Source organism: Eschrichtius robustus, chromosome 18, assembly GCF_028021215.1.
Source record: "Eschrichtius robustus isolate mEscRob2 chromosome 18, mEscRob2.pri, whole genome shotgun sequence".
Lineage (NCBI taxonomy): Eukaryota > Metazoa > Chordata > Mammalia > Artiodactyla > Eschrichtiidae > Eschrichtius > Eschrichtius robustus.
The window spans coordinates 21,415,441-21,429,645 of record NC_090841.1 but is presented as its reverse complement, the minus strand read 5'-3'; the positions used below and the strand labels follow the sequence as shown (position 1 = coordinate 21,429,645).

The window sequence follows — 14,205 nt, the reverse complement described above, 5'->3', positions numbered from 1 at the left end:
TCTGAAAATCACAGCTGCTCTAATTCATTACAGCTCGTCTTACACTACAAGATTAGCAAAACCGGCCGTTCTGGTTCCTAACTAAATAATTCCTACTAAGCAAATGGTGACAAGCCGGATTTGTTATACTTGTGGTTCCACTTTCAGTCACTGTGGTCTAACAGTTTAGCTGCTCACTGACCCTATAAGTCCCTTTTCCATTCACTGGGGACATCAAGTGCCTCACAACCATGTACTGAGAAGAAGCAGAGAGTGAGTGTGAGGGTGAGATGCTTTTTCTCCTCCCAAAAGGGATCACCTGGGCAAAGTGATACGAGAAGGTACAAATCCTCTGGATGCAAATCCTTTTCAATGCCAGGAGTCTGGGTTTGGGAAGTGGGTGTTGGGGAAGAAGGGGATGGTCTTATTTCCTTAGCTCCTACTGAAAGAAGGGGTGACTAGAGGTATCTCCTTATGGGTCTGATTCGGGTGGGTGGGTAGTGTGGGGTTCGTGGGTGCAAGGAAGGTACCCCACCAGCAATGGCATGCGAAGTCTCCATGATTCAGGACGAGGTACCATCTGAAGAAAAGCAGGAGCACAGACTTACTCTCATGCTATTTGGTGGTTTGCATGCAAATCTCTTGTAGTTACCGAACCTCTTCTTTAAAGCAAGTCTTAAGCAGAGCCATATTAATATGTCAAACAGATAAAAGGGTAGTTGCTCTGCTTGGAATTGTGGTGGAGGGAAGAGCAAAGCCCCATAATCTGTCTTCCCCATGGCTCCTGAACAGAGCTGGACACCATTATCTCTTCCATTGGAGGGTACTACTTCACCTGGAATAACTGGCAGAGGAAATGAAGGAACAGGGTGAGAAAAGAAACAGTGTCCTGGGATTGACTAAGTTCAATCCTGATATAATCTCCAACATCAAAACATAAGGGTGGGGGGATTGAGATTGTTGTAACTCTTGAAGAACTGTCAAAAGCATACTAAACTCACTGTGTGACACTGAAACAAAAGTGATGGTTCTGTTAGTCCGGTTGTGGTGTAAGAAATGTGAGTTCTTCACCAACACGGAGAATATAAAGCACCATGACATGGGTGGGCAACCTGTGCTCTTCCCCACCTGCCATCCTGAGGCACCATTTCAGCCTCATTACACTTAGGACTGTAAGAATAAAGCAGAATAAGTTTGAAAAGCAAATCCACCATATTTACTGTTTAAGATCATAAATTGCTATTTGCCTTAGAATGAAGAGTAAGTCATTACAAAGCATTTCTGCTCACCTATGGTTCTAAATGGTAGAGGTCGTTTTTGAGGACTGAACAGAGGGCATGCAGCCCCTACACCTCATGGGTATGGCACATGCTCCTTGTAAGTTTAGGACTAAATCCTAGCCGGTCCCAAGGACTCACTAGATTATTCTCCCAAAGTCCAGTGAGCACTTTAGAAAAAACCTGAGAAAAATTATACGCTTTCAGAACATCTTTCCCTCTAGCAATTCCGAGGAGGGTCACACTGCAGCCTTTTGGCCTTTTCCACTTTTGTTTGGCTCACCAGCTGGCCTGGAGGACACTGAGAACAAGGCAGCTTTCATCCTTGGGCCACAGGCTGACATTCATCATGGATTCGGTCCAGCTCAATCAATGCTCACAGCAGCTCACGGACTCAACTCACGTGAATGACACAGGTCAAGGTCTCTTTACTCACATCACTGCACTTGGACATTTTCAGGCATGAGCTGTCCCATGGCTCCCCTGCGGCCCAGAGGGGTATAAGGACCAGTGACAGAATGTAGGGACCTGCCCTGGAGCACGCGCGGCATCTGTTCACAATCTGAGAGGTGCAGACCTCTTTCACCAACATACCAGAGACGTTAGCAAACCAAGTGTGATACTTTATGGATAAATGCCCAGAATTCACCCTTCAACCCTCCAAATACTTTGGTTAACATCAACTATAATCACATAAAGCAGGGACAACGCAGATAGGAAATCGGAGCTATTTGTTTTTAAACAGCTAGCATCTAATGAGGACTCATCTGTACCCAGCATGAACCTAAGTCCTTGACCTAGATTCTCTCTCTAAATCCTGACAACATCCTGAGTCAGGTACCATTTTACCCCAGTTTTACAGGTGAAGAAACCACAGGGGCTTTAGTAGGTTGAGTAGCTGGTCCAAGGGCACAGAGCTATCAAGTAGCGGCCAGGGATTTGAACCCAGCCGAGCTGAGCTATGCTGCCTTTGATTGACATATCATGCAGGTAATAGAATTTTCAGTTAACATGAGAACTGTGGAGTAAGATAAAACATAAAATTAACACTTAGACCAGTGCCTTCCACATGGTAAGTAACCACCATTGACATTGCATCACTCACAGCATGAAAGGCAATGTTGCTTAGTCAACCTAACATTAAGGAAACAAGTATTATTTACCCTTTTTTGGTGAAGGACACAATCATACAATATACACAGATATCTAGTATCAGCTGGGCGCAGACAGTCTAAAACAATCACTGAAACTAAGGAAATACAGAACTGTTCCTAAGTATTCGGGGTAGTGTGAATAAATAACAGTATTCTACCCACGCAACATAGTAAAAAATGTTAAAAAATTTAAAAACCTCAAGTAGCCATAATTATAGATAAAGACTTTGAAAAGACTTAAAATTTCATTTTAATGTCTAAAATTATAAAGCCTCAAATGAATCATTACATGTTGTTCTAATAAAGTTTAAAGTTTAGCACCTAGCATAGAGCCTTACACACAGGTTCCAATAAATCATTCTGGAATGAATGGCTGAATTCATGAATATGCTTTTATAACAGGTAGACATTGTTCTTTCACTATGTTTGGGAATTTTTCTTAATTCTACGATGCACGTTGCATGACCTTTCCTTATTAACAATGATTTTTCTGAAAAAAATCCCAGGACTATCATCCTGAAAGACAAAAAGAAAAAACTAAATAACCGGCCCCAAAATAATTAAGAACAGAAACGAAGTTTTTGTCTTTGCAATGAGATAGGAGAGGTAAAAAGAAAAGCAGCTTCTTCAAAATATCTTTATTAACATTCAAGGAAATATAAAATTGTTCTCTATGCAGCAGCATGAAAACACATGAAATAAAAGTATACATTTAAGCCGCTGTGACTGGTGAAGAGTAAAGACATTTCTCAGTATATATATAAGAAAACAGGTAAACTCAGATCAAGAAAATACCTCTTTCTCAAAAGCTTTTCGTGCCTTGGTTTACCCTGGGGACTCAACAGTTTATTCAATGTGCTCTCAAAAATAACTATTTTTTTAAAAGAACTTCTAAAAACTAATATGAGCACAAAAATACAGATCACTGCAGTTATTTCCATAAAGTAAAATGCTAAATTAAATCTACACTGACCAAACTATTTTGTAAACCTCCATCCTGTTTAAAAGGAAAACAAACAGAGTGGTATATAGAAAAGAGTGAAGATTTCCAGCAACAGTTTCTACACCATTCCAACAGAGCTGTGTCCTTTCACCAATAGCAAATCTGAGATTCCCCAAGTACTCCCCACTCGTTAGGAAAATCAATAGCATTACCTGCAGGGTGGGTAGGGTTGCTTGTGCATAAGGCTTTTATCTCATTTTAGCAACATTAAAAAAAAAACAAAAAAAAACCGCAGAATGTACACAACCTTGGCGCTCACCATTACTGTGGCATCCTTAATACAGTCTGCTACAAGTGCTGTGGTTCACTTTGACAAGCTTCATCACACAGCTAATGCGACAAACAAAAAGGCTGACTGTACTGTATATCAGGTGGAGACCCTTAAAATCAGAGGGAGTTGTATTATTTAAAGAGACATGATTATTTTTAAAAAAGAAAAGGAGATTGAGGTAGCAATATTTCCCCCCAAAATTTAAAAATTAATAAGTTAAATAAAAATAATAAAAGAATCCAAATTGAATGTGATGTGTACTTTCTAAATCCGGCCTGCACTTGTACATCATTTCCATAGATGAAGCATGTAATCTGTGTTAGAAAAACTGATATATGCATAGAAAACACAACAAGCCATGAATTTAATTTTCATAATCACGATCTCATTTACCTGAATGTTTGGTGCTAAGTAACAGAAGTAGTAAGTAGTGGAAGACAAAATATTCACACCTAAGGAGGTTACATATTAAACAGCCCTAGTTTCTGCCTGCTATTTGCTAGAAGAAATCTGCAGGGAATGAAGCCTGATTCCTGATTCCATGTGTGACAAAGCATTAAAAAAAAAAACTACTGATAAGTGCATCGCTTTGATTTTGACTATGCAATACTAAGCATAAATTTTAAAGGCCAAGCATTGGTCAGTAAAACTGAATCCCAGCAGTTCTCACGGTTCAAACAACTTTTAAGAGGATAGGAACCTGACTCAGTTTATCTATTGGAACATAAATATTTTTCATGGTTAAAAATATAAACATTTTTCACACTTACAAAATATGCACAACAAATATTACTTGAGACAAAACCTAGCAAACAGATCTGCCTACTGTCAACTTTCTTAGCTTTCTGAGAAGCTAATTAATCTATGCGGTGGATTAAAAGTGGAATAAATTCATGGTGTTGGGCAGCAGCTTAATTGGGACATAGTTATCTTACAAGGAAAAGAAACCACATACAAAGGAAAACAAGGTGCAGAATATTTCCCAGAGTCTGATGAAATACTTTTTTACTTTTCCACTTTTTTCACTGACTGTTTAAAAATATATGCTTGTTCCTAAGGAGAAAAAGGAAGACTTGGTTAGGGAGTAAATCTTGAAAGATCGCCAAAGTTACAAAGATTTACACACAAGTCTCATCTTCCAACAACTGTACTAAAGTTCCTACACTTGTACTTACAAAATAAAGCAAAACAAAACAAAACACAAGACTGGAAGATAGCTCCATCTACTTCACTTTCTGAGCTGGGATTTACACACCTACCTAATGAGTTTTCTCTCTCGCACTTTCTCCATCAAATCTCCAGAGAAACACATGCGCATACATGCAAACACACACGATGTATCGATCACTGTACGTACAGGTTCATCAACAACATGACACAGGACACAAGTCACAACACGATAGTCAGAACAAATAACTAGGACAGTGAGAAATGGGTTTCTTTTAAAGCTCTCTTGGATCCTTAATGCCCCTATGCCTACACATTTCCTATTCATCCAGTAACTTTAAAGGATCAGAAAGACAAAACAGGTTGCATTAAAGGAAGAGAAACAAAACAGAATGTTCGCTATTCGTGGGCCCTGTAAAATCAGCCCCGGGACCCGGCTGCGCAAGTGCAGCATGAAAGAATGCCAGCCTGGATCCTAGACACCCGAGTTAAGCACCTTGCAAGCGAGGAAAGTAAATACATAATAGTGGTCATTGTCATTAAGAATAAAAACAGTAATAACGATTGTCACCACGGAGTTCCGTACAGCAGGTGCACGTGGAGCGGGCTTCTCCTGCAGCCCGGCACAGCGGCTGGGCAAGGCGAGTGGGCTCGGCGCACGCCGCCCGGTGGGGCGGGACCGGCTGCGCACTGCTCCGCGGGCGGGTGCGCTCCCCGCCCGGCCCCGCCCTCCCCCCTGCGCCTGCGCATCCGGCGGCCGGGACGGGTTTATGGGTTTCCGGTTGCTAGGGCTGTCTGCTTGGCCTCGGGTCGCACCTGGCCGGTGGGTGAGGGTGGCCTGGGTGCTTTCTTTCCGGACAGCATATACCGCGGGAAGACCTGCGACCTCACTTGACCTTAACCTGCCTAAATTCCCAGGAAGAGGAGATAAAAAAAGGAAAAGCTGATTGTTTTGAGAAGCAGCTGATTGCCCTAAAGGAAAGCGTACGAGTCCAACGTTTCCAAGCACCTCTTCCAATAATAACGGAAAATTACAGGCATCAAGTGGGACGTACTACCAGGAAGCGTACCTTGAGTGCTTCTGTGCAAGTCATCCTGGGGGGATAAAGCGGCCCATTTGTGCAGCTCCAGAGCGTACCCGTCTAGACTGTCAACGGAATAGTGATGTCCCAGGCACTTTGATATTGTCCCGACTAAGCACATATATTTGGTTCTATCTTCTGGCATCATTTCTAAAACAGTACTAATTGGGACCGCGATCCTAGAAAATCTCATTATATTGAAGACCATTTTATTTTTGGGTTAAATAGTTATGGCCCAAGTGTAGTGGTTGAAATTTAAAATAAGTCATTATTACAGAAAGGAAACAACTTATTTGTGAAGAGTTAGGTATTGTGGGTCTTCAGAGGCCATGGAAGGACTTCCTCACCTTTTTGACCAAAAACTCTTTCCAAATTTATAAACTGATAATATTTTGGAGGTAGAAAAAAAATGAGTGTCATTTCTACTGTTCTGGAAAATCAGTATTTACTAGCTGAAATAACACTGACTGAACTTTTTGCTAACATGTGAAATTTTAGAATGATCCTGATTGGTAATGGTATATGTATTTTTAAAGTCTGTATTAATTATAAGCCTAAATTTTATTTAGATTCTTTCTAGAAGTTTTAAGAAATTATTTTCTTACCCTCTTTTCCTTTTATAGGAATTCTGCTTGGACCCAGTATAGTATTAGTGCAGAACAAGTTTCATTAGGATGTAATCTGGATTCGAATGAATTATTTTTCAGCAACAATTCAAACATATTCAAAAACTTTTCAATTCTCAATCAACAGCTGTGAAAAACAGTGCTTATTAGTAAAATGCAAAACCACCCACAACTTCTTAGAAGACCCTTACCTCCAAATCTCCCTAAGCTGTCTTTATGTCAGAAGAAAGCCCGCGCAGGTATGTGCATTACTCAGATGTTTATTTTTTACAGAAGTTTCTCAACCTGCACAGCTCAGAATCACAATAGTTAAAGACACTCACCAATAACCAGCAACTTACAAATGTTTGTGGTAAGATGGTAACATCCAATTCATTTCTACAAGTACAGTTGATCATCATTTGTGGATTCTGTAGGAGTGAATTTACCTAACTGCTAGAATCTATTTATAACCCCCCAATCAGTACACTGTACTATATTTTGTCTTTTTAGCCCCAAAATATATCATGAAGAACACTTTGGAGCAGTATATAGAGCTCTTTCTCACTCCTTTTATAATAGTGAAACTGTGCAGGAGGGGGGTATACATGATAATTCTCGGACACATGCAGGGCATTGAAAACACACATATTCCCAGCTGAGGTCAAAGAAAGATACGGCTGTGCCTTCCTGTTTTAGCTCTCGTATTATAAATAACTGCCCTTTTCCTGGTCTAGTTAGTGCCATGTTTTCTGAATTCTGTACCTTTTGTTGGTGATTTAACAGTCTAAAATAGCCCCTAGGTATAGTACAAGAAGGCTGTGATGTGCCTTATGGAGAAAATATATGCCTTAGAGAAGCTTCCTTCAGGCCTGAGTTACAGTGTTGTTGGCTGAGAGTTCAATGTTAATGAATGAACAATCTATATTAAATAAAGTGTCTTTAAATAGAAGCACATATAAAACAAGGTTATGTATTGATTGGCTGCTGATAATGTTGAGACCAGAGGCTTGCAGGAACCTCACCCCGTATTTTCCCAAGAAGTAATGGTTCAGTGTTGGATAACTCAGTGCTCACTGAGACTGTAGAACAGAACTGCCACAAAGCATGAGAACTGAGTGTATTTATAAGTACAGTGCTAAGAACTGGAGATATAATAGTGAGCAAAACCAACTCTGCCAATCCTCTTTTTTAGTTACTCTCTGGTGGGATCCAATAATCATACAACTAAAGGTAAAATTACACTGTGATAAGTGCTATGAAGTAAAGATGGGCCACTTTTATGATTATAACTTTATATAATACCCTTAATCCTCTATTTCTGTATATGGTATTTATTGACTCCTTACTTATAAGCAATGGTAAAATTAGCATATTTCCTCTTCTTTCCCCTTTTCAGTCTCCTCTACCCCCTGATTTTAGTTGATTATATTAATTATTTTAGTGTCGACATTTATACTGTTAAAATGTGCCTAGTCTGTAACTGATTTACAATGCTAAATCATTACCTTTTGATCCATGGCTATTAAAGATGTGTGAATCAGCATACCTATGTTACATCCAATTTCCTCTCTCACTTTCCCTACCAACTTCTGTTATATCATTTCTACATTTCTATAATGTTCTACATTTCTGAATTTACAATCTTTTCTGTAATAATAACACCCACAGTTATGTAGATATACTGCTCACTACCAGTTCTTTGGTTGTAATTTTTCCGTTTATCTTTTAGTTGAAGTTTATCCTCTAGTACAGAGTTTTTCACTCTTGCTATTTTGGGCTGGATAATTCTTTTTTGTGGGGGGCTTTCCTGCTTTTGGCAACTTGGAGATTCAATGACCTTAACTATTAGTAATCCTGTGTCTCCAAAGGTTCTTGGCAGAGTGCTTTGCATATAGTAGATGTTCAAAATACTCGTTGAATAAATGAATGAATACTTAAAATGACCAAAATACAATTTATAAAAATGAATATTCAAACACTGAAATAAAAACCTGAAATAAATACCTGCAGTTTGCAGTACAATGCTAAATGCTGTAGGGAATGAATGACACAATTGATCTGGTCCCTGCCTTTCAGGACCTTTCAAGAACTTTAGTTAAACTCTAAAGATGAGATACACATACAGTAAGAACCTTAAATAACAATACAAAGAGCATAGAATTTATGCCCAATTAATGGTACAGACAGTAGTACTTCATAAATGTGAGTAACCCTGGGGCAGGAATGGGGTGTGAACTAAGACTTGAGGAATTAGTGAAAGTGAAATGAAATATGTTTAATTATAGAGGAGACCCGTGTAGTTTTTGATGGCAGAGGAGTCTATTGGAAAGGTGGAATTTTAACGTACTAGAAGAAAAAGAAAAAAAATCATGGGGATGGGGAAATGTATCAGAAAATAGGGAAGTCTAAATTGAGAAGACAGATATCATCTTCATTGGGTAGATTTCCCTAAGCACCTCTTCTCTCTACACCCAGTCAGAGTGCTTACCTTTATGGTCCCAGAGTATCCCCTATCTACCCCCTTACTGAGCTCTTATTCTCTAGTGTAACTGTTTACCTGCCTAGTTTCTATATTAAATCATGAGATCTTTGATGGTAGTAAGGTTTGTGCTGTGTGATTGTACCCTCAGCACTATGTGTACAGCTAGCACATGGGAGGTGTTAAATGTTTGTTGAATTAAGTAATGAGAACAGTAAGTATGGGTTGTGTTAATCAAGAAGGATGGATTGTATAAGGTTTAAGGTAGACTTTGGAAAAGGAAAATGATTTAAATTGGTTAGTAAGAGAAAGTATTCCACACCGTGTGAGCAACAAAAGAAACTCAGGTCTACCTAAAAAAAGAAGAGTGTCAGAGAAGGATAAGTGATCTCATTTGATCTAATAGGTAAGTCTCTGTTCTAAGCAAGAATAGCAACGATGTACTGGGTGATTATAGCACAAGGATAAATGGAACGAATGATGGCGGTGTTATAAGGAATGGAGAGAATTGGGACTACTCTGTTAAAAGATACTTGCCATACCCATTAGGCGGTGTAGTGTTTATTGAAAGTAGACAGATTCGCTGTAAATGTATATTGCAAACTCTAGGGCAACCACTTTAAAAAAATTTTTCTAAGTATAATTGATATGCTAAGAAAGGAATGAAACTGAAGGAGAGAAACTGACTCATAAAATTCTCACCTAAAACCAGAAAAGACAGAAAGAGAACAGAAGATTTCAAAAAGACAAAGAAGTAAAACAACTGCAATGAATAGAAAACTTTACAAATGTGGTAGATGTTAAGCCAACAATGTCAGTAATTCGTTAAAACGTGAATGGTCTAAGTGTGCCAGTTAAATGATAGAAATTGTCAGAGTAGATAAAAGACAAGAGCTAATTATGTATTGTCTGCAAGAAACTTCCTTTAAATATAAAAACACAGATAGATTAAATGTAAAGGGATAGAGAAAGATACATCATACTAACACTAATCAAAAGAAAGCTGGAAGTGTATATATGTCGATGCTACTCTCTCACTTCGTCCCAGCTTCCCATCCGCCGCCCTCCACCCCCGCCACCGTGTCCTCAAGTCCATTCTCTACGTCTGCGTCTTTATTCCTGTCCTGCCCTTAGGTTCATCAGAACTATTTTTGTTTTTAGATTCCATATACATGTGTTAACATACAGTAATATCTCTTTCTGACTTCTTCACTCTATATGACAGACTCTAGGTCCATCCACCTCACTACAAATAACTCAATTTCGTTTCTTTTTATGGCTGAGTAATATTCCATTGTATATATGTGCCACATCTTCTTTATCCATTCATCTGTCGATGGACACTTAGGTTGCTTCCGTGTCCTGGCTATTGTAAATATTGCTGCAATGAACACTGTGGTACATGACTCTTTTTGAATTACGGTTTTCTCAGGGTATATGCCCAGTAGTGGGATTGCTGGGTCACATGGTAGTTCTATTTTAGTGTTTTAAGGAACCTCCATACTGTTCTCCATCGTGGCTGTATCAATTTACATTCCCACCAACAGTGCAAGAGGGTTCCTTTTTCTCCACACCCTCTCCAGCATTTATTGTTTGTAGATTTTTTGATGGTGGCCATTCTGACTGGTGTGAGGTGATACCTCATTGTAGTTTTGATTTGCATTTCTCTAATGATTACTGATGTTGAGCATCCTCTCATGTGTTTGTTGGCAATCTGTAAAATAGCTAGCTAGTGGGAAGCAGCCGCATAGCACAGGGAGATCAGCTCGGTGCTTTGTGACCTAGATGGGTGGGATAGGGAGGGTGGGAGGGAGACGCAAGAGGGAGGGGATATGGCGATATATGTATACGTATAGCTGATTTACTTTGTTATACAGCAGAAACTAACACAACATTGTAAAGCAAGTATACTCCAATAAAGATGTAAAAAAAAAAAAAAAGCTGGAGTAGCTATGTTCATTGGCTTTTTTCTTATTGTTGAGTTGAAGAGCTCTTTATTTTGGATGCAAGTCCTTTATCAGATGTGCGTTTTGCAAATATTTTCTCTCAGTGCATGGCTTGTCTTTTTATTCTTTTAAGAATGTCTTTCACAGAGTAGAAGTTTTTAATTTTAATGAAGTCCAACTTAACCATTTTTTCTTTCATGGATTGTTGTTTTGGTGTCATATCTAAAAAGTCATTCTGAATAGCACAGGGAACTCTATTCAATACTCTGTAATGACCTATATGGGAAAATAATCTAAAAAAAAAAGTGGATAGATGTGTATGTATAACTGACTCACTTTGCTGTACAGCAGAAACTAACACACCATTGTAAATCAACTATACTCCAATAAAAAAATTAAGAAAAAAAGTCATTGCCACACCTAACATCACCTAGATTTTGCTCATGTTATCATGTTTTGTTTTAATATGAGAGAGAGAGAAAGGAAAGTTGAAGATGGTGCTGTAACCATTTTATGGAATGAGCTAGCTTTGATAAGTTCCATATAAGCAGGAAGCAAACATTATCCTTCTCCTACTACTGCCCTTTAAACTCACATGGCACACATCTCTCTACCAAGGCTTTTCTAGTCACTTTCATCTATTAGCCTTGTCTCATTTTTAGATATTAAACAAGTCCAATCTAAATCAACACTTTCATCTAGCATGCAATTAAACCTTGCCCTTTCTCCCAACTCAGACTAGGTCTGCTAATTTTTAGACAAGCCAAGGGAAACAGGGGCATGATAGATTCTTCCACCTTGTTCTTTTACTTCTCTTCCCCAACTCATAGTTTCTGGTATCTTCATAGGTGTGGCTAGGAGTGGGAAAGAGTTAAGGAGTTAAGAGTGAAGGTGAGAATCAGTCATCAGTCTCTGTACCCCCCTGAAATGCCAGAAGGTAGAGGAAATGTAAAAAAGAAAAGAAATGTAAAATCTTTGCTCAAAGAAGTTTCAAATGAGGAAGCGATAATGATAAATGATAAATAGCCAAACTTCACTGAGTCATTTTTACCTCTCCATATTGCCAGAGTTTTTAGTGGCAACTGCTCAAAAATCTCCCTTTATGTCCTACTCTTCTTCATCCATTCTGTTCTTCCAGGAGTAGCTCCCTACTCTTTCTAAATCTAATACAATTTAGCCTTCCTGATTCTCCAATTGTTCATGCAAACTTTATCCCAGTAAGGTAAGCAAAAGTCCTGATAGCTGAGTCAGTGTATACAGAAACGTTTTTATAAGGTGAGAGAGGGTGAGTGGATAAAGAAAAGCTATGTGGGGCTTCCGTGGTGGTGCAGTGGTTGAGAATCTGCCTGCCAATGCAGGGGACACGGGTTCGAGCCCTGGTCTGGGAAGATCCCACATGCTGCGGAGCAACTAGGCCCGTCAGCCACAACTACTGAGCCTGCGCGTCTGGAGCCTGTGCTCTGCAACAAGAGAGGCCACGATAGTGAGAGACCCGCGCACCGCGATGAAGAGTGGCCCCCGCTTGCCGCAACTAGAGAAAGCCCCCGCACAGAAACGAAGACCCAACACAGCCATAAATAAATTAATTAATTAACTAATAAATTTTTAAAAAAGCACTAGGCTTCTACTTTCTTAAAAAAAAAAAAAAAAAGAAAAAAGAAAAGCTATGAATGCTGAGACATTAATAGTTCTGCCCCTGACACCTTGATAAACATAATCTAATTCTGCTTTATTTTTTCTTTTTCTGGTTTAGGAAAGACTGGTGAAACTAAGCTACCACGTGTACGGTTCATTCCAGATAAAACCGCTTCATTTGAAAGAGATAAAACTAGTTTTCCTGATGTTCCAAGAGATCAGTCACAACCCCCTGTCAATATTCAAAATCTCTTTCTTGATCATCGTGTACAAAAAAGAGTGACTACTATTTCAACAACCAAAACATCTTCTAAGCATGTCTATTGGCACATTCCAGAGACTGCTACTGGTTCCATATTTTTTCCCAAGTGTCGTTCAGCTTCAAGTCGACTTTTTGGGAAAGTAACAAGCAAGATGGAAAGTTCCAGAAAATCAGAAGAGCCATTAAAAATAACAAATATTTATGCTAACATTTTAAAAGAGATTCTGATTCTCTCCTCAGAGTTCTCCAAACTTCCAAGTGTCCCTTCTTCAGTGCCCACTCCCAAACTCAAGGAAGTTCATTCTGACCAGTTTTTACAAAAGAGCAGTACCTATACTTTTAAGCAGCCCCTGTTACATTTAAGTGCAACAGTGCCAATCCCTGTACCGAGGACTATACCTGTTAAAGCTGAAAGTCAGCAGTCTGACCGTTTACAATGTCGTACGGTGACGCTAAATATTAATGATTTTCCAGGTCCCATTTTCATACCGATGCCAGTTTTACCAAGGAAACCTCTAAGACAGTCTGTGATAGGTAAATCCAGTCTGAACATGGTCTGTAATAATGGGGCCAAGTAGAGCAAAAGGGAGAGAAGGCATCCAAGCATATGGTGGTTCCCCCTTGGGTCTGCAGAATGGGATGGTGGGATCCCTTTTCACCTGTACATTTAATATATGGGGCAGAATGCAGTAGCAGAAATCCTGACTTTGCAGGTCTGCCAAGGGCAAACTGGGAACTCCACCCAGATGGTGGTGATGGGAACCAGATAAAGCAGTTCAAAGGATCAGAAAAGCTCATATAAAGGAGCAGTATGAATGAACAGTCATCCGTAAGGTGGTCTAGATGAACTCTAGAAGCAGAATGCCAGTGCTGATGGATGCCTTCATGGGCACTTTTCCATGGATAACCTCAATTCATTAAAAGATGAACAATTATAATGAAGTCATAATACCCTCAACATGAATTTTCACACGAATTTAAACATTATCCTATTTTTAATTTTTTTCCTAGAAAGTCGTGTAACAGAATATGAACATGCAGAAAGTGTCCCAAAGCAAAGCATGCTGAGCGTATGTGAAGGTAAATGCTAGGTTTATATCATTCTTTTAAAAATTGTATATATGATTATCTCTCCATAAAAGTATTTGTGATTTTGTGTGTTTGTGTATATGTGTGTGATTCACACATATGTCCCACCTCATTTTCCATTCCTTAAGCTATTTACTCAGCAACTATTTTTAGAGTGTTGACTATAAACCCAACTTTGTACTGATGTTGGGAACATAAAAGATGGAGTATTCTTAATCTGGATGGGGAAGATAGACATGCAATCATGACAGTT

The 14,205-nt window shown here is 39.1% G+C and overlaps 1 protein-coding gene across 1 annotated transcript in view; it reads left to right on the top strand.

The window, feature by feature from the left end:
* The first annotated feature begins 6,713 nt into the window (after positions 1-6,713).
* Positions 6,714-14,205, top strand: part of LRRC63 (leucine rich repeat containing 63) — a 39,903-nt gene continuing 32,411 nt past the window's right edge. The window contains exons 1-3 of the mRNA XM_068526512.1: positions 6,714-6,798; positions 12,720-13,397; positions 13,875-13,943. Of these exons, the coding sequence (XP_068382613.1) occupies positions 6,714-6,798; positions 12,720-13,397; positions 13,875-13,943 (832 nt within the window). The remainder of the gene's footprint in view (positions 6,799-12,719; positions 13,398-13,874; positions 13,944-14,205) is intronic.